The sequence below is a fragment of the Acinonyx jubatus genome, chromosome E4 (assembly GCF_027475565.1).
Source record: "Acinonyx jubatus isolate Ajub_Pintada_27869175 chromosome E4, VMU_Ajub_asm_v1.0, whole genome shotgun sequence".
Lineage (NCBI taxonomy): Eukaryota > Metazoa > Chordata > Mammalia > Carnivora > Felidae > Acinonyx > Acinonyx jubatus.
The window spans coordinates 9,250,678-9,269,688 of record NC_069395.1 but is presented as its reverse complement, the minus strand read 5'-3'; the positions used below and the strand labels follow the sequence as shown (position 1 = coordinate 9,269,688).

The 19,011-nt window shown below is 39.8% G+C and overlaps 1 protein-coding gene across 1 annotated transcript in view; it reads left to right on the top strand.

Moving 5' to 3' along the window:
- TMCO1 (transmembrane and coiled-coil domains 1) overlaps positions 1–19,011 on the top strand; it is a 40,934-nt gene that overhangs the window by 10,618 nt on the left and 11,305 nt on the right. Inside the window, exons 5-6 of the mRNA XM_015061637.3 lie at positions 1,553–1,620; positions 11,120–11,264. Coding sequence (XP_014917123.1) covers positions 1,553–1,620; positions 11,120–11,264 — 213 coding nt within the window. The remainder of the gene's footprint in view (positions 1–1,552; positions 1,621–11,119; positions 11,265–19,011) is intronic.

Below are 19,011 nucleotides of genomic sequence, written 5' to 3'. Positions count from 1 at the left end.
ACACAGTTCTTGATAGCTTCCCCCGTGTGGTTTAAATGAAGTAGTCTGTTTTCTTTTTTATGTGTTTTATTTATTTATTTTGAGAGAGAGAGAAGGAGAGAGAGTTCCAAGCAGGCTCCGCACTGTCAGCACAGAGCCCGACGCGGGGCTCGAACTCACGAACCATGAGATCATGACCTGAGCCGAAGTCGGATGCTTAACTGACTGAGCCCCCCAGGTGCCCCTGAAGTATCTATTTTCTTTTGCTTTTCTCATGTCATTGCTGAGTCTTTGGTTTTCTGGTGACCTGTGTCAGCCCAGTATCTGAGTTGAAGCGTTAGAGATGGCCTTTATTGTTGCCTTTGTTCTTTAGAGGCCTTTTGTCCTGAGTGTCAGGCACACCATAAAGTGTAAAGACAAGTGATTTTATTACCCATTTACTCATTATTTGTAAACGGTAGAGTTTGTTCAAGCGTGTGTAAGGCATAGGTAGGCTAATTATGTGGCTTGACTAATTTTTCTGTTTAATTTCTGTATGTTTAACACAGGACATCTGAACTGTGCAACAGTTGCCTTTGCTTACTGAGAGACCTTTGCTATATTATCTTCCGTTTCTTAAAATTCTTACTAATTTAAAGCTGTAACTCAGAAGTGCATCTTTTTGAAAATAACTTTTCTGTTGACATAATCATAAATGTTTACAACACCAAATTCAGAAACTACAGAAAGAAGAGAGAAAAATTACTGATAAGCCTGTCATCCAGAGATAACAGCTATTTTTTTTTTTTTAAGTTCGTTTATTTATTTTAAGAGAAAGAACTCGAGCAGGGGAAGTGCAGAGAGAGGGAGAGAGAGAGAGAATCCCAAGCACGTTCCGCACTGCCAGTGCAGAGCCCAACTCGGGGCTCGAATTCACGAACCGTGAGATCACGACCTGAGCTGAAATCAAGAGTTGGATGCTTAGCCGAGACACCCAGGTGCCCCCAGAGATAACAACTGTTAATCTTACATTTTTCTGATCTTTTGATTACTTATACTTTTACCGCATATGTAACTAAGTAAGAAGGTAGCTGTAAGGAACAGAATACTTAACCAACAATGACTTAAATAGATAAAGATTGTTTAGTTGCTCAAGAAGTCCAGAGTTTGGCAGTCCTGGGCTGGTGTGGCAGGTTAGTAATGTCATTAAGGACTCTAGGTTAAGAATCTAGCCATCCTTAGATCATGGTTGTTCGGTTATTTGATAGTGCTTTACCTTCAGGTGTTATGTTCTTCGTTCCGAGGAAGAAGAATGAGCAAAAGGCCTAACGGGATGCTGGCCAAGTTCATCCCTTTTAAAAATCCCATTCAGTACTTGTAAGTCATTGGCCAGAATTGGGTTGCACGGCTACCCTTATACCATTCATCAGTAGGGAACAAGGAGAAGGGCTTGGAGGTAGAGGGCGGATTAGCCAGTAAACAACTTTTTGCCGTGAAGGGCCTTTTAAACATGACATGAAACCAAAATTTTTGAGGGTGTGCGTTAGTGGCAGTTTTCTTTAGTGTGAAATGACAATTGTTGGTCTTTTTACAGGTCCGAATGAAATCCATGTTTGCAATTGGCTTTTGTTTTACTGCCCTAATGGGAATGTTCAATTCCATGTGAGTAAACTTTAATAATAACATGGTCTTACATCACTGTTGTTGTCTCTGTGTGTGTATGTGTGAGCAGTTAACTTTTTTGGGTAATACTTTATTTTGAAATTAGAAATTTATAGAAAAGTTACTAGAATAATATATCCATTATCCAAATTCACCCATTTTGCCCCATTTTCTTTCTCTTTTTCTGTCTTCCATATCATATATGTACTCATACACACATTTATGGTTTTTTTTTAGTTATTCAAGGGTATATCATAGGGTTCATGCCCTTTTACACATAACTACTAAATTGTATATTTCCTACACACATGGACATTCTCTTATATAACTTCCATTCAATTACCAAAATCAAGGAAATTCAATTCTGAGAGAATACAATTATATGAAAACTTTTTCATCCTCTTTAATATTGAGGATATTTTATGTACAAGGTAAAGACCAAGATATTATGGGGCCTCTAAAAAGAATTTAATATGTCCTGTGTGTTTTTAAGTTATTTACCAGCATCCTGGTTCAAAATGAAGGGGGTCCTACAGAGATGTTTGACGCTTTAACAACTGTTACTTGTATGACAAGAAAGTAAGTTACTATTGTCTAAACTGGCAGGTAGCAGGCTTGAGTAATTGTGGAACTACTTTTGGTAGGAACTGGGGAAATATCCAAAGATGACAAGCAGTCATTGATTCCTTGTCAGGGCCCACCTGTATCACCTCTACAGAAGGCAGAATTTCCCTCTCTCCCTCTTTCCTCCTGCTCTTCCTCCCCTGTTCCACTTCTGCCTGTCTCTGCCTCTCCCTGCACCTCCCCACTTCTTCTAGTCCATTCTTCCCTCCCCACCAGCACAGTGCCTACTCCGTGCCAGGCACTGTGGTAGGTACTGGAATATAACAAATAAAGCATGGCCCCTGCCATAATCGATTTTATGGGAAGAAAAGATAAACAAATATGTTGATAGATGTTGTAATAGAAATCTGTGTGTATAAAGTGGGGAAAAGAATTGAGTGGCTGTTTTTATTTAGGTGAGGACTAGAGGAGGTGTCCAAAATGGTTTTAATATAAAATTTCCTTTTAGCTAAGGGTCTAAAATCATAGACCTTTAGAGCTGAAAGGGACCTTTGGAAGATGAAATAACTTGCCTGAGGTATCTAAGAGTCTCATGATTTCAGTTTTATAATTCTTTTTTTTTTTTTTTTACATTTATTTTTTGATATAGAGAGACAGAGCACAAGTTGGGGGAGGGGCAGAGAGAGAAGGAGACACAGAATCCGAAGCAGGTTCCAGGCTCTGAGCTGTCAGCACAGAGCCCGACGCAGGGCTCGAACTCGCGAACTGCGAGGTCATGACCTGAGCTGAAGTCGGACGCTTAACCGACTAAGCCACCCAGGCACCCCTCTGTCTTATAATTCTAAACTCAGTACTCTTTTTCACTCTGCCATACTTTCTCTCGTTTCTTGGATACGTATCACCGTGAATTATCAGGCAAAGCAATCATTGAACGGTTTTATAGTTAACTAGTAAGTGTCCATTTACAATTGAAATACTCAAATATTCTTCTTAAATTGTTACATTCTAGACAGCATAGGCCTGGCTAAGTACTCATCTATACTTAAAAAAATTTTCTTTTAATGTTTATTTGGGGGGGGAGGGGCCAGAGGATGTGAAGCAGGCTCTGTGCTGACAGCAGAGAGCCCGACGTGAGGCTCGAACTCATAAACTGAGATCATGACCTGAGCTGAAGTTGGACGTTTAACTGACTGAGCCATCCAGGCGCCCTTCATTTATACTTTTTAAATTTGATGCTTCACTTCTAGTGTTCTCATACTTATGATTTTTTAAATAATATTTTTAAGGTTAAAGCAGTGTGTGTGTGTATCTATTCTGATTGGCCTTAGCTTTATTGTGTGATTTTTGTGACAGATTTCAGTCCTGCCCTACTAGAGGTTCAGCATTTTGTTTTATTCCTTAGTTTTATGTTTGTTTGTCTTTTACCAAACTTATGTTTATGTCTCCCTCTAGTAGACTGTAAGTTCCTATAGTCTTCCCATGTAACAGTTTTTGTATCCTTAGGGTTTCAGGGCTTACATAGATATTTACTGAATAAATTAAAAAATAGTTGTAAATATACACCCCAGTTTCCTCATTCATGGTTTCTGTACTATTCTGAGGTAAGAATTTGATCCCATTTGGAATGTGAATCAAAACAAAAAAAATTTTTTTTAATGTTTTATTTATTTTTGAGAGAGAGAGAGTGCGAGCAGGGGAGGGGAAGAGAGAGCGGGGACAAAGGATGCATAGCCAGCTCCACGCTCACAGCAGTGACCCCAATGCGGGGCTTGAACTCATGAACCATGAGATCATGACCTGAGCCGAAGTCAGACACTCAACTGATGAAGCCCCCCAGGTGCCCCGTGAATCAAAAAATTTTAAATTATGGGGCAACTGGGGGGCTCCATCAGTTGAACGTGCAACTCTTGATTTTGGCTCAGGTCATGGTCCAAGGGATGTCGGATTGAGCCCCGCATCAGGCTCTGTGCTAAGTGTGGAGACTGCTTGGGATTCTCTCTCCCTCTACCCCTCTCCCCGCTCACATGCGCGCGTGCTCTCTCTCTCTCTCTCTCTCTCTCTCTCTCTCTCAAATAAAAAAAAACTGATTAGTGAATCAGTTGCAGTGGAACCAAATTCTCAAAAGTATGAGTCTGAATGTAGTTGATGAAAATGTCTTCTACTAACTCTTTGGTCATAGTTTATTTTAGCCCCAGATCGCTCAAAGTGTCCTTTAATAAGATAGACTAATCTCAGCAATAAATGTTGTATTGAGAGTGTTTATTTCAGTATGAATACATCAATAGTGTTTGGAAAAAATAATACAGAATTGTGTACATTCTGTTGACAGGTCAGTAATGTAAATCTAATTTTCAAAGACTGTATGTCTTTACTGATAAGAGTGTTGACATTAGGTTTAAGTAGGGAGAAGTCTTGACTTGTAATCTAAGTTGTGAAACATGGAAATGGATCATTTGGCTTATGTTCGTTCTTCACAGTAGGAGGTAATATTAGATTATCTTTTTAGAAGAATTTGCCAGTTCTTTCATTTTTTTCTCTGGTTAAAACTAGAGCTTGGCATGCAGTTTTGAGTTGAATCCATAGTTGGTTTAGTTGCTAAATGAAGCTAATACATTTGATTATAATCATGGAATCACATAACCACAAAGTATCATAACATGTTTTTCATTTGCCTTCCTTTGATTTTCTCGCTCCAGTTTTCAGTTTTCCATGAGTGCTCTATGTGAATATTTATAGTAGGTTTCAACTATTTTTAATGTTTATTCAGGTTGCAAAGCTGCATGCCATTTTTTTGGTGCCTCTCACTGTGGGAGGTAAAAGAAAATTGCCCAGTCTAAGCTCTCAAGCAGCTTACTGCCTTCAAATGGAATAGACATCTATATAGGAAATATTGATTTACGAGTTAAAAACTGACTGTTCTTTCTTATGTAGCAGTCATTGTAATTTGTAGAAGGTCCATTATAGAGATCTCTTAGAGAGAGAAATTCTATAACAATAACACCCTATCCCAACTATATTTTTCCCTTTTCTTGGGCTACAGAACAGCCTGGCCCTGGGCCTTGGAGAGGCATATTTCTGTTTATGTTATTTCTGAGACTCACTTGGAACCCATCATGTTCTCTGCCACAGCAGCATTCTTCCTGATACTTGTGTGTCTTTCAGTGGGTACTCAGTTCTAGTCACCTGGAACTGAAGGCTTTGTAGCTTCCCTCCCTCTCCTTTCTTCCTTTCAGCCCACATTTCTTGTGTATCCAGCCTGTCCCAAATTTATCCCAAGTTATCTCTAATACTGTCAACCCTCTCCTCCATCAGTTAACGGTTCCTGTGGACTCTGACCCCTCTGTGTCTGTCTAGTCATCCATCCATCTATCCATTCTTTCCTTTCTCCTTCCCTTCCTCTCTTTCTCCCACCTCCCTCTCCTCTTTCTGTCCGTGCAACACCAGCTCTCCTCCTAGTTTCAGCATGTTACCTTTCCTCTCTGCTATTACCCTTAACCTTGGGCGTAGCAGTAGCTTCCTCGCTGCTCTCTCTCCTCACGTGTCCTGTCATGGCAGCATTAACTTAACCATCACCAAAAGCATGTTCCTCATTGCCTAACGACCACACTGCTGCTGATGGAATGGTAACTGTGTGTTGGCCACTGTGCTAAACCCTTAACTTTTGTTGCCTTTGTAATCTTAACAGCCTTCTTTTTTTTTAACTATTTATTACTGAAGCCACAGTTTCTTAATTAATTAGTTAATTAATGAAAGAGAGTGAGCAAGCAGGGTAGGGGTAGAGAGAGGGGGGCAGAGGATCCAAAGCGGGCTCTGTGCTGACAGCAGAGAGCCCGATGCCGGGCTTGAACTTCTGAACCATGAGATCATGACCTGAGCCGAAGTCCAAGGCTTAACTGACTGAGCCCCCCAGGCGCTCCTTAACAGCCTTCTGAGCTGAGGATTATAGTCTTTCTTTTACTGATGAGAATGTGAAACTCCCAAGTTATTTAACTTGCCCAGGGTTTCAAAGCTAGTAAACGTTGAGCTGGGATGTAGTTCATGTGTCTCTGACTCTAGTCCTTACATAGCATTGTGCTGCTCTGACTACTGACTTAAGTCCAAATTCCATAACCTGGCTTTCACAGCATTCCATGCTTTGGCCAAAGCCTGTTTTTCAAACTTTGGTTTTTTTTATTGCCTACCAACTATTGTGTTCTAACTGCACTGTTCACTGTTCCTGAGACACACATTCTTTCACGTGAATTTTAGAATCACTTATGTCCCAACGTCCCCTACAATAATCTCATTTGAGTTTTGACTTAAATTTTATTAAATTTATACATTAATTTTGAAGTGTTAGACACCATTATCATTTTTCATATTCTCTTCTAGGAACATGGTGTTTTGCTAAGTTTGCTTTATGTGCTTTTGTGGTTACTTTCCAAATAAGTATTGTATATATTTTGTATTGTCTAGCGCGTTACTACTCGTATAAAAGCAAGCCACCAGTTTTTGTCATTTTATTTTGTAACTGACCATCTTGCTGAACTCTAATAGATTCTAGGATTCAATTTGGTTCTCTGATTTTCTAGATAGATAATCATATGACCAGACAAATAACTTGTTCTCATTCTTTCTAAATTTCCTCCTCCCTCCTTTCTCCCTGCTGTCTCCTTCTCTCTAGTTCTAAGCTGAATTGAATTAGAACAATTGGAAGAGGGTCAAAAACTTAATAATGAAATACCAAAAGATAGTCCAGAAGGGGCACCTGGCCGGCTCGGTTGGTGGGGCATGCAACTCTTGATCTTGGGGTTGTGAGTTTGAGCCACATGTTGGGCGTAAAGATTACTTAAAAATAAAATCTTTAAATAAAGGGGCACCTGGGTGGCTCAGTCAGTTAAGTGTCCGACTTCAGCTCAGGTCATGATTTCATGGTTCATGGGTTCAAACCCTGCGTCGGGCTCTGTGCTGATAGCTCAGAGCCTGGAGTTTACTTCAGATTCTGTGTCTCCCTCTTTCTTTGCCTCTCCCCAGCTCGTGCTCTGTCTCTCTCAAAAATGAATAAAATGTAAAAAAAAAATTTTTTTTTTAAATCGGATTATTTGTTTTTTGCTATTGAGTTTGCATTGTATTGTATTTTGAGTAGTAGCTCCTTAGTCAGATGTATGGTTTGCAGATTTTTTCTCCTAATCCATAGGTTGCCTTTTCCTTTTCTTGCTTGCTTGTTTCTTTTGCTGTGCAGAAGCCTTTTCATTTAATGTAGTCCCACTTGATGATTTTTGTTGCTCGTGCTCTTGGTGTCATACCCAAAAAATGATAGCTGATGTCAAGGAGCTTTTTCTCCACATTTTCTTCTAGAATTTTTTTTTTAATCTTAATTTTGGTAAATTCTTTTTTTTTTTTTTTTTAACACCCAAGTTAATTGGCATATAGTGCAACAATGATTTCAGGAGTAGATTCCTTACTGCCCCTTACCCATTTAACCCATCCCCCTCCCACAGCCCTTCCAGTAATCCTGTGTTTGTTATCCATATTTAAGAGTTTCTTATGTTTTGTCCCCTTCCCTGTTTTTTTTTCATTTTTTAAATGTTTATTTATTTTTGAGAGAGACAGAGCATGAGCGGGAGAGGGGCAGAGAGAGAGGAAGGCACAGAATCTGAAGCAGACTCCAGGCTCTGAGCTATCAGCACAGAGCCCAACGTGGGGCTCAATCTCACAAACCCTGAGATCATGACCTGAGCTGTAGTCAAATGCTTAACCGAATGAGTCACCCAGGTACCCCAGCCCCATTTTTATATTATTTTTGCTTTCCTTCCCTTGTGTTCATCTGTTGTGTGTCTTAAAGTCCTCATATGAGTGAAGTCATATGATATTTGTCTTTCTCTGACTACTTTCGCTTAGCATAATACCCTCCAGTTCCAGTCACACAGTTGCAAATGGCAAGATTCCATTCTTTTTGATTGCTGCGTAATACTCCATTGTATATATCTATACCACCTCTTCTTTAACCATCATCCATCGATGGACATTTGGGTTCTTTCCATACTTTGGCTATTGTTGATAATGCTGCTGTAAACATTGGGGTGCATGTGCCCCTTCAAAATAGCATACCTGTATCCCTTGAATAAATACCTAGTAGTGCAATTGCTGGGTCGTGGGGTAGTTCTATTTTTAATTTTTCGAGGAACCTTCCTACTGTTTTCTAGAGTGGCTGCACCAGTTTGCATTCCCTCTTCTAGGAGTTTTATGGTTTCAGGTCTTACATTTCAGTCCTTAATTCATTTTGAGTTCATTTTTGTGAGTGGTATAAGATAGAGGTCTATGATCATTCTTTTGCACGTGGCTGTCCAGTTTTCTCAGCACCATTTATTGAAGAGACTATCCTTTTCCCATCAAGTATTCTTGGCTCCCTCGTCAAATATTAGTTGACTTATATGAGTGGGTTTATTTCTCAGCTCTCAATTCTGTTCCCCTAGCCTGTTGATCTGTTTTTATGCCAGTACAATATTGTTTTGATTATTATAGTTCTGTAATGTAGCTTGAAATCAGGATGTGTGATACCTCCAGCTTTGTTCTTTCTCAAGATTGCTTTATCTACTCAGGGTGTTTTGTGGTTCCATATGAATTTTAGGATCATATTGCCATTGGAATTTTGATAGATATTGTATTGAATCTGTAAATGGCTTTGTGTAGTATAGACATTTTAACAATATTAACTCTTCCAATCAATGAACACAGATATCTTTTCATTTATTTGTCTTTTTCACCTTATTTCTTAAAAATTTTTTTGATGTTTATTTTTGAGAGAGAGGGAGCGCAAGTAGGAGAGGGGGCAGAGAGAGAGAGGGACAGAGGATCCACACTGACAGCAGAGAGCCCAATGTGGGGCTCAAACTCATGAACCGTGAGATCATGACTAAGCTGAAGTCTGGCTGCTCAACCGACTGAGCCATCATCAATTTATTTCATCAGTGTCTTAGAGTTTTCACCGCACTCCTTGGTTATGTATATTCCTAATTATTTTGTTTTTGATGCTATTGTAAGTAGGATTGTTTTCTTTATTTCTTTATCATATAGCTCATTGTTAGTGAATAGAAATGCATAGAATTATGATTTTTGTGTCCTGAAACTTGTCTGAATTTGTTTACTGGTTCTAAAAGGCTTTGTTTGTTTGTTTTTGTTACAATTTCAGGTTGAAAATAACAGAATAAAATGACTATGTCTGATTAATTTATTGGGTTTGTATGTTAGTGATAAGAGGGGATAGACAGCTTATATGTGTTCTGTCCCTTCTTCTCGCGGTCTGACTCTCCAGTAGGACAGTCTCAGCAGCGTACCCGGAACAGCATATTGTGTGCAGCATGGAACCAGAAAATACTGGGGCAATTGCATTTAATATTTCTTCTGAGAGAATGGGAGTATCTTCTGAAAAAATTATTACTTTTGTTTTGCTTTTGTGAGCTTAGGAGAGAATGACAATGATTACTTCAAGCAGATCTTTAAATACTTTTGTCATATATAAGTAAAATCAGTTGATGATTGAGCCGTTCCTGTGTAAATATGTACTGGGAAGGCAATTGGCAGTAGTAAGTGGACGGTCATGTATATAGAAGATGTCAGATTCATTCTATTCTGTATTTACAGGACAGTTGTGTAAGAAGCTCTTTAGAAGCACTGTAGTTGATCTGGATATTTAGGGACTTTTTCTCCCCCAAAGACAAAGATGGTATTACTACTTCTCTTTTCCCTGTCCCTACCATAGAAACATTCTAAATCCCAAGTGTTTTTCTAAGAGGGCATTTTCTAGCCGCTTTAATTGGAATTAAAGACCATCTGCATAATTTAGCTATGTTTTAAAGTATCACTATCCTTAATCACGTTAATTTTTATAATTTTAATTATCGACCGATTATACAGCTTATTCATAGAAAAGTATAAAAGAAACTCAACATAAATGCTGATATGTATCTTTTTAGAACTGTTTTCTAAGCTTTTCTCTTTCAGAAACATTTTTCTTTTCTATTTTAGAAAAAGCAAAAAGAAAACTTTCAAACACTAACAGTATGTTAAAAGTTATGTCTAAATATTGTGTATGCATCTTAAGCATCTACTTTTTTCATTCACCGCTATATAGTCCGTGAATTTCTATTTAGAAATATTCAGCCTGTTTAATGTTGTCTTGGGAATCTCTGAGTCTTGTAAAGAGGGTTCTTAAAGTCTCCTTGGTGCCACGGTTCAGAATAGCGATTCTCAAAGTCTGGTCTGGGGCTCCCTGGACCTCCTTGAGACTCTGAGGAGGTCCTTGAGATGAAAATTACTGCCGTCATAATTGTAAGATGTCCCCCCCCCCCCTTTTTTACTCTTATTCTCTTATTAGTGTGTGGTGGAATTTCCCAGAGGCTTCAAGGTTTCATGATATGTAACCCTGGAACAGCCTGAATACTGAAGCAGCTATGCGAATTCAGCAGTGTTCTGTTAAACCAAACAGTAAAGATAGTTGCCAAAAGAAAAAAAAAAAAGAGCCTTTCTTCTCACTAGATTCTTTTTTGTTTTGTAAAAGATATTTTTCATAAAAAATATTTGTGTTAACATAATTTCTCACTACCTTTTAAATGATTTAATACATATTTTAACATTTCTCAGTTTTAATTTATAAAGCAGTAAATATGGATAGATATAACCTTTAAACAATGTAGGGTTCTCAAATAAATTTTCAGAACGTTAAAGGGTTCTGATGCTGAAACAATTAAGAATCATTAGTTTAGAAAAAGATTGATGGGAAAAAATGTAGGTCTTTCCCTACATCCTTGTTCAGTACGCCTCTTTTTAGAATATCACTCTTTGTTTTTTAGAGATCAAGGGACTTAGAGTTCTATTTCTGTCTCATATTCTTCCCTGGAACTAAGAAGCTTGTCAGTCTTCTAAAAATAACAATTCCTTGTTTTTTCCTTTTTAGATTTGATGGTAGAGTGGTGGCAAAGCTCCCTTTCACCCCCCTTTCCTACATCCAAGGACTGTCTCATCGAAACCTGCTTGGGGATGACACCACGGACTGTTCCTTCATCTTTCTGTATATTCTCTGTACCATGTCAATTCGACAGGTGAGTGACCGTATCCACTATTAAATATACGTATCCTTCCTTGCTCTCACACCCTAAGTTCGCTGTTGCTTCTTTAATACTGACAATGTTTTAGAACCCCAGTGGATCCTCTAAAGCTGTTTTAAATGTGTGTCTAGTTACTGATCCTTGGGGATGGGTGGTGGTAGCCATAAAGTGAAACATGGTTTCCATATCCCATGTGTAGAGCTCTTAGGTTCCTTTTTCATTCCAGTCATCTAAAGATACAAAAATAAAGAGCGGGTTTGGTCTTCTCAGTGTCGTTTCTTCCTTATTACATACCACTGCCTTCTGGCACTTCAGGAACACAAACAAATGTAGTAATTTGGTGATTTTTAGAATGTTCACCGTTGAGATACTTAAGTCTGTGTTAGAGAATTTACATTTGGTCACCAGGATTGTAAGACATTCATAGTAAAAAAGGGTAAGAGCCAAGAGAGAAGTATGGATAGTTGGGGGAACCCGGACAGAGACAGGACATTTGAATAGTTGGGGAAGATTCAGGCAGAAAGGTTTAGAGAATGAAGTGGCTTTTGAGATAGGACTTTAAAAAGCAAGAAGAGTCGTGATCTCGTGGTTTGTGAGTTTGAGCTCTGCATCAGGTTCTGTGCTGACAGCACGGTCAGTACAGAGCCTGCTTGGGATTCTCTCTCTCTCTCTCTCTCTCTCTCTCTCTCTCTGCCCCTCCGCTGCTCACTCACTTTCTCTCTTTCTCTCTCAAAATAAATAAATATACTTAAAAAAATTTTTTTTTTAAAGTGAGAAGAGTCCCTGGCTCAAACATTTTATATTTCAGTTTATATATTCAGTTTATAAATAAGTAAAATGTTTATTTATTTACTCATTTTGAGAAGGAGAGAGCAAGCAGGGGAGGGGCAGAGAGAGAGGGAAAGAGAGAACCAAGCAGGCTCCAAACTGTCAGTGGACAGCCCCATACCGGGCCCCCTCTTACAACCACGAGATCATGACCTGAGCCAAAAGCAAGAGTCAGATGCTTAACGAGCTGAGCCACCCGGGGTCCCTATGTTTCAGTTTTTGAAATACTACCATTCAGCAGGCATTTCAGTGGGGAGATTGGCGCATGAGAATTCTTCTGAATACTGTCAGTGGCAGCAGATTTTTTGGTTGACCTGGCATGTGAGAATAAGTAGGAAATGGAATAATAGTTTGAAGCTTACAAAGGTCTTCGTGGTCTTACTGCTTAATGCTTTCCCCACCTCCTCTCTCATCCAACCCTCCAGCCATTCTCCCTTGCATGACAATTTCCGTGTCCCGCTCACCCACATTTGCTTTTTGTGAATGCTCTTCGCTCTATCTGGCTGCCTCCCACCTCGTCCTTTTGCAGATTAAATGCAACCGGGTCTCAAGTCTTCCTGGCATCATTTCTGACATTTACTACTTTCTGAAGGATAGATTTGAGAAGGCCCTGATGAGGTGAAGGAAAGTCAGAAGCCTATCTGAATTGTCTAGCAAAACATCGTCATATTCTGAACTACTACGGTGATGAGAGGGATGGAAGGGAGGGGCAGGTTGGGACCTACGAGGAGGGAAAGCAGCAGAACTGAGTGAGGGAGAAAGGAGAAACTCAGGTGAGCCCCAGGTATGGCTTTGGTGACCAAATGTAGACTGGTCTCACGAAGAGGGTGGGAATTGAGGAAAGAAGAGCAGGTTGGTTAGAAGATAAGCGGTTTGAGATGTTTATGGGGCAACTAAGTGGGCATGTCTGGCAAAAGTTGTACACTTGTGTGGCTGCGGTGGGGTGTAGGCTACGTGTCTTGAAAATGTCTCTTCAGGGGCGCCTGAGTGGCTCAGTCGGTTAAGCGGCCGACTTCGGCTCAGGTCATGATCTCATGGTCCGTGAGTTCGAGCCCCGCGTCAGGCTCTGGGCTGATGGCTCGGAGCCTGGAGCCTGCTTCCGATTCTGTGTCTCCCTCTCTCTCTGCCCCTCCCCCGTTCATGCTCTGTCTCTCTCTGTCCCAAAAATAAATAAATGTTAAAAAAAAAAAAAAAAAAGAAAGAAAATGTCTCTTCAGTGAAGCATTGTGTTTGGCTTAACCAAAGGTGAAAGCCAAGCCAGTGACAACACAGATCTCTTTTGTTGGTTTAGCAGAGGTCCATTGCGTTCCAGAATATTGTTCTTAAATGTGATTATTTAAATCTGAAACTTTTAAATTGCAGCTGTGTCCAAATAATAATAAAACACAATGATGTATACATTCCACTTTAAGCAACAAAGAGCAGTTCTGCTGTAATTACATTCAGATGTTAATGCTTTATGTGTGACAACTCAAAATAGTCACTTAAAAAAAAAAGTTTTTAAATGTTTATTTTTGAGAGGGAGAGAGAGAGAGAGAGAGCGCAAGCAGGGGAGGAATGGGGGTGGGGGTGGGGTTGGGGAGGACACAGAATCCAAAGCAGGCTCCAGGCTCTGAGCTGTCAGTGCAGAGCCTGACGTGGGGCTCGAACTCTCGAGCTGTGAGATCATGACCGGAGCCAAAGTTGGACACTTAACCAACTGAGCCACCCAAGCACCCTGACAACATTTTAGATGGGACATTTGCACTGCTACCTGGCCATTGCTCCCGAGAATCACCGTCTGAAACTGTAGAGTTTTAAAACTGAAATAAATGTTAAGAATGATGGGGCATCCGGGTGGCAGTCAGTGCCACTCAGGTCATGATCTCATGGTTCGTGAGGTCAAGCCACGTGTCGGGCTCTGTGCTGACAGGTCAGAGCCTGGAGCCTGCTTCGGATTCTGTGTCTCCCTCTCTGCCCCTCCCCTGCTCACGCTTGCTCTCTCTCTCTCTCTCTCTCTCAAAAATAAATAAAACATTAAAAAAAAAATGATAGTTGAGGATGTTCACCTCAAGCTGGTATTTAAACTCCTTTGAGATATTTCAGAAAGTCTGGTGAGGTGTTTGTTTAGCAGTTAATTTTATCAGGAATGCAGTGCTCATTTACCATGGTGGTCAGCGGTTTTTTTCTGTTAAGGTCTGGATAGTAAATATTTTTGTGTTTAATATACTCTGTCATAACTGCTCAGCTCTGCCATTATAGTAGGAAAACAATCATAGACAGTATGTAAATGAATGAGAGTGGCTGTGTTCCAACAAAACTTTGTTTACAAAAACCGGCAAGGGGCCAGCGACAGTCTGCTAATCCCTGAAGGTTCAGGCAGAGACTTGCAGCTGCTCAACTCTGCCATTAGACTCTGAAAGCGCCATAGACAATGTGTAGATGAACATGGCTACGTTCCAGTAAGCCTTTGTTTATAAAAACAGGCAGTGGACCAACACGATATATCTTAACTCCTGAGGACTATAGTGCACAACATGTGCTACAAAGTTAAAATAGAATAGTAGATCCTAGACAGGTACAGCTTGATAAAATAATTGTTTATTGAGTACAGAGAAATGGAGGAAAGAGGCAGTGAAACACACACACACATACGCACACAAATAATCAATGTGTTTTGAGCCAGGGAGGATACATACTCATTTTTTTTTTTTACTTGTCCAGTTCTGTGCGCTGATACTAACAAGAGAAAAGTATACAAGAGCTATAGTATTGCATAGCTAACATAACAGTGTTGTATTTGAAAGATTCATTTCTTTTGGTATACGGTTATCTTCCCCAAGACGAATGGTGAGTTCTAACTTGTTGTTGCGTCCTGACTGCTGGTCATCTTGGACAAATAATTTAATTACCCAATTTTATGCAAGGTATTCTAATATATTCAAAATCTTAGAAAAATCACCCAAATGACCTGCTTTTATAATTTTTACTTCACTGGCTGCAAATGGTTTCTGTACCTGTTCCTCACTGATTATTAGCGTATATACTGGAGGATTGTGAACTTACATCGAGTCTAACATACCTTAGCATTTGAAGTGTTATTATGGAGTATATGCCTCTTTTTTCTTTAATTACAATGTTTGTTAGCTTGCTATTTCTATGTTTTGTTTTGTTGTTTTGTTTACTTTATAGGATCTTAGGTCACCTGATAATAGACTATATACGGATGCCTATGAAATGAGCAGCCATAAAATAGGAGGCTTTCAGAAATTCAACTTATAGACGTACTGTCATTTCCCCAGCGAGGCCATTCTTAGGCACGGAAGTAGGCCACTCGATTTCAGATATACCCGTGGCATAAAGTAGTTTTAAGAGAATGTAATGAATTGGGTTTTTTGCTTGCCTGTTTTGGGATGTGAAGTGGAGTACGTGATGGGGAAACTAATACAGAATGATTCAAGCTTCCATGATGATTGCTTATATTCTGCCTTATAGGAGTTTTTGTTTGGTCTATTTGTTATTTTTATCTATTTTCTTCTTTCCTTTCCAACTGTTCCAAGGTAGTAAGTTCTCAATTGTCTGCATATATCTTAAAGTACCTATGTATGCTACATAGTATCCATCTGAAAAGTATATGTTAAACAAACAGTAGGTACTACACCGAAATATAAACTTGTAAATTTGGCAAGTTGGGGTTACACCATTTTTTATTCCCAAGAGCAAGGTAGGAAAATGCGTTTCTGCCAGCCTCACCAGCAGAAATTGCTTTTGAGTTTTTATCAGTCTGATGGATAAGAATTGCTTCCCCGTAGTTTTAACTTGCATTTTGGATTGAGCATCTCTGTTTGTCTAAGGCTGTTCATATATTCTTTCCTTTCCGTGGTGGCGAGACACCGTGTATGCCTTTCGCCTATTTCTCTGACAGGTTGTTGGTCTTTCTCTGAATTTTAGCTCTTAACTTTGGGACATTCGCCCTCTCTGTGTGCTCTAAGTTGCACATAACTTTTCCAACTTGTCGTTTGTGTTCCGGTTTTACTTATAGTGGTTTTTGCCACACAAAATTTTATTTGCTCGCTGGATTTTAGTTTTTCCTTTTAGATCAGATTTGTCTGTCTTTTGTGGCTTTTGGATTTTGAGTTATGGTTAGAAAGTTCTTCTCCACTCTAAAGTTACCAGGAAATTCATCCTCCTTTTCTGTTGGTGCTTTTTTGGTTTCAGGTTTTGCATTTAAATGATGAGCCAGCCCATCTGGAGTTCATAGTTACCTTCTTCTTTCTTTGCGCTCTTCTACTTGGCCAGCTATGTGATTTTGAAGAAGGAGAACGCAAAAGCATGGATTCATTTGAGATCACACTTTGCCTACTTCTTTTTTTTCCAAGACTAAGAAGCCAGAGAGCCAAAAGAATGCAGTGAGGTGAACGATTGGACGTGAATATAAGTCCCGGCCAGCAGCCTAGTAGTGTTTTCTCTAGAGCTCTCGAAATCCGTCTTTGAAATTGGAAAATCTGTTCAGTCCCAGTGACAAGTGTGTGAGTGGAGACACTCCTCCTTCCTTCACACCTTGTTTAGATAAGAGGTCTTCTGAAATGTGCCAGTGTCCTGGGGCCAGCTAAGCAGCGTGATCTGAACCCCTAGAGGAGAAGAATGTGGAGGAGTAGGCCAGACGTCTCTGTCATGCCTACTGAGTGTCAGGGCTTTCAACTTGTCAGGGCGACTGCCTGTGGCAGCAGTGGGGTCTGGCAGGATTCTCAAGCCAGTCCTCTCTGAGGTCCAGACACTACTCTCTGGTTTCCTATGTTCAGTAATTCCAGTGCTGTTAATCTTTCTTATTGATTGTGTTAAAATAGACGTAACACAGAGTTCACTATTTAGCTATTTTCAGCTGTGCAGTTCTGTGACATGAAGCACATTTACGTTGCTCTACAAGCATCTCCATTACCCCCACCCCTGCTCTGCATTACCCCCGATCCCTGGCACCCACCCTTCTGCCTTCTCTCTCCCTCTGAATGTGACTACTTGTGTTTGTGGGTTTGATCTCGTGTAAGTAGACTCCTACGATGGTGGGTCTTTTGTGACTAGCACGTTCTCAAGTGTATCCACACTGGAGCGTGGGTCGGTACTTCCTTTTCGAAGGCCAAGTAATATTTCGTTGTATGTGTGAACCACGTTTTGTGTGTCCGCTCACCTGTCAGTTGGGCTGCTCCCACCGTTTTGCTGTTGTAAGACTGCTGTGAACACGGTGTGTCGATGTCTGTTTGAGTTTCTCTTTTTACGTCTTTTGGGCTATAATCCCAGAAGTAGAATCGCTGGGTCATAAGGCAATTTGACGTTTAACTTTTTTGTGGAATCGCCAGCTGGTGTTCACAGCTACTGCGTCATTTTACCCAGTGCTGGTAATCTTAAGGCTTCAATTCACTACCAACTTGAGACCGTTCATTAACAGATTCAAGTAATTTTTCATGTTTTTGTTTCAGTGAGTGAAACCACAACTTCATTCACTCAAGGTCAATTTTATGCTAAACATGTAAAGACAATGTGTGTTTTATGCAAGTTTCCTCCAGCAACACTTATGGCCTTGCTGGTTTTAACAGGGAAGTCTTCTTACAATAGTAAACTAGAATATAGCATCTAGGAGAATGAGAAACATTTCTGTTATTAGTGCCTTTAAAGTGTCAACAGTTTAATTGCTGAAGTGATTAGATACATTTACCATGGGTTTTCCTGCATTTATGTTTTTAAAGTCTTTTAGTAGTAGTCTTGTAGCTGACTACATTTACATTTGTCAGCTAATAACATCTCTACAGTGTTAACCAGAATCCACTTTACCAAATGTGAGTGATGGTGTAATTCAAACAACCAGCTCTGTTCCCTTCATGACAGTGTGCACTCCTTTTTATAATGGAGGTATCATATAATATAAGGCTGAATCACAGGTGCCTATCTGCTTCAGTCATTTTCCCCCCATCCTTAAGAGATTATTATCACATTAGTAACAATTCCTTGGTAGATTCTGTTTGTTCATTTATTCATTCAACAAAATGGAGCACGGATATGTATCAGGATCCATGCTGGGTGCTCAGTATACACTTTGAAACAAAATTGACGTATAATTATGGTCCTTGCTGTCATGGAACTTCTGTTTCTTTTGAAATTAAAAGGTTAATTTTTCCAACTATAGCTTCACTTAAAAAAAATCATTATCAAATATGGAGGTGTAAAAGTACATTTAAAATTATTTTTTTCTTTTTTATCAATGTTTATCTCAGAGAGAGAGAGAGAGAGAGAGTGAGCAGGGTGGTTGGGGGGGGGGGGCACAGAAAGAGGGAGACAGAGGATCCGAAGCAGGCTCTGCGCTGACAGCAGAGAAACTGACATGGGGCTCGAACTCACAAACCATGGGATCATGACCTGAGCTGAAGTCGGCCGCTTGACCAACTGAGCCACCCAGGTGCCCCTAAAATTAATTCCATTATACTAGTCATTCAGAGTAGAAGCAGATTGAACAATGATTGAACTTTGAACCTAAACTAACACAATTTTATGATGTATTGCTAGTTCACATAAATATTTGTGAATCTGGTTTTCATCCATTACTTATTTTTTCCCATAGTAGGATGTTATTAGTTAATTAAATGATTCACCATTGACTTAAGAGCTTTCAAGGAAAAGTGGAAGTAATACTATACTGATAATGTAATAGATTTTAAGACACATTCCTACTTGAGAAACTTTGAAATGATGGGGAGAGAGGAGGAAGACAACATAAGGTTGAGGAGATACAGGGTTTGGAAGTAAAGCACCAGGTTTTGAGTCTTGCTGACACTTAACTAGCTGAGTGTCCTCGGGAAAGTCCTAGAACCTCTCTGAGTCTTTCCACAAAGGGGAAATGGGGGCGAGTGTGCCATCTCACCATGTTATGATGATCACAAGACAA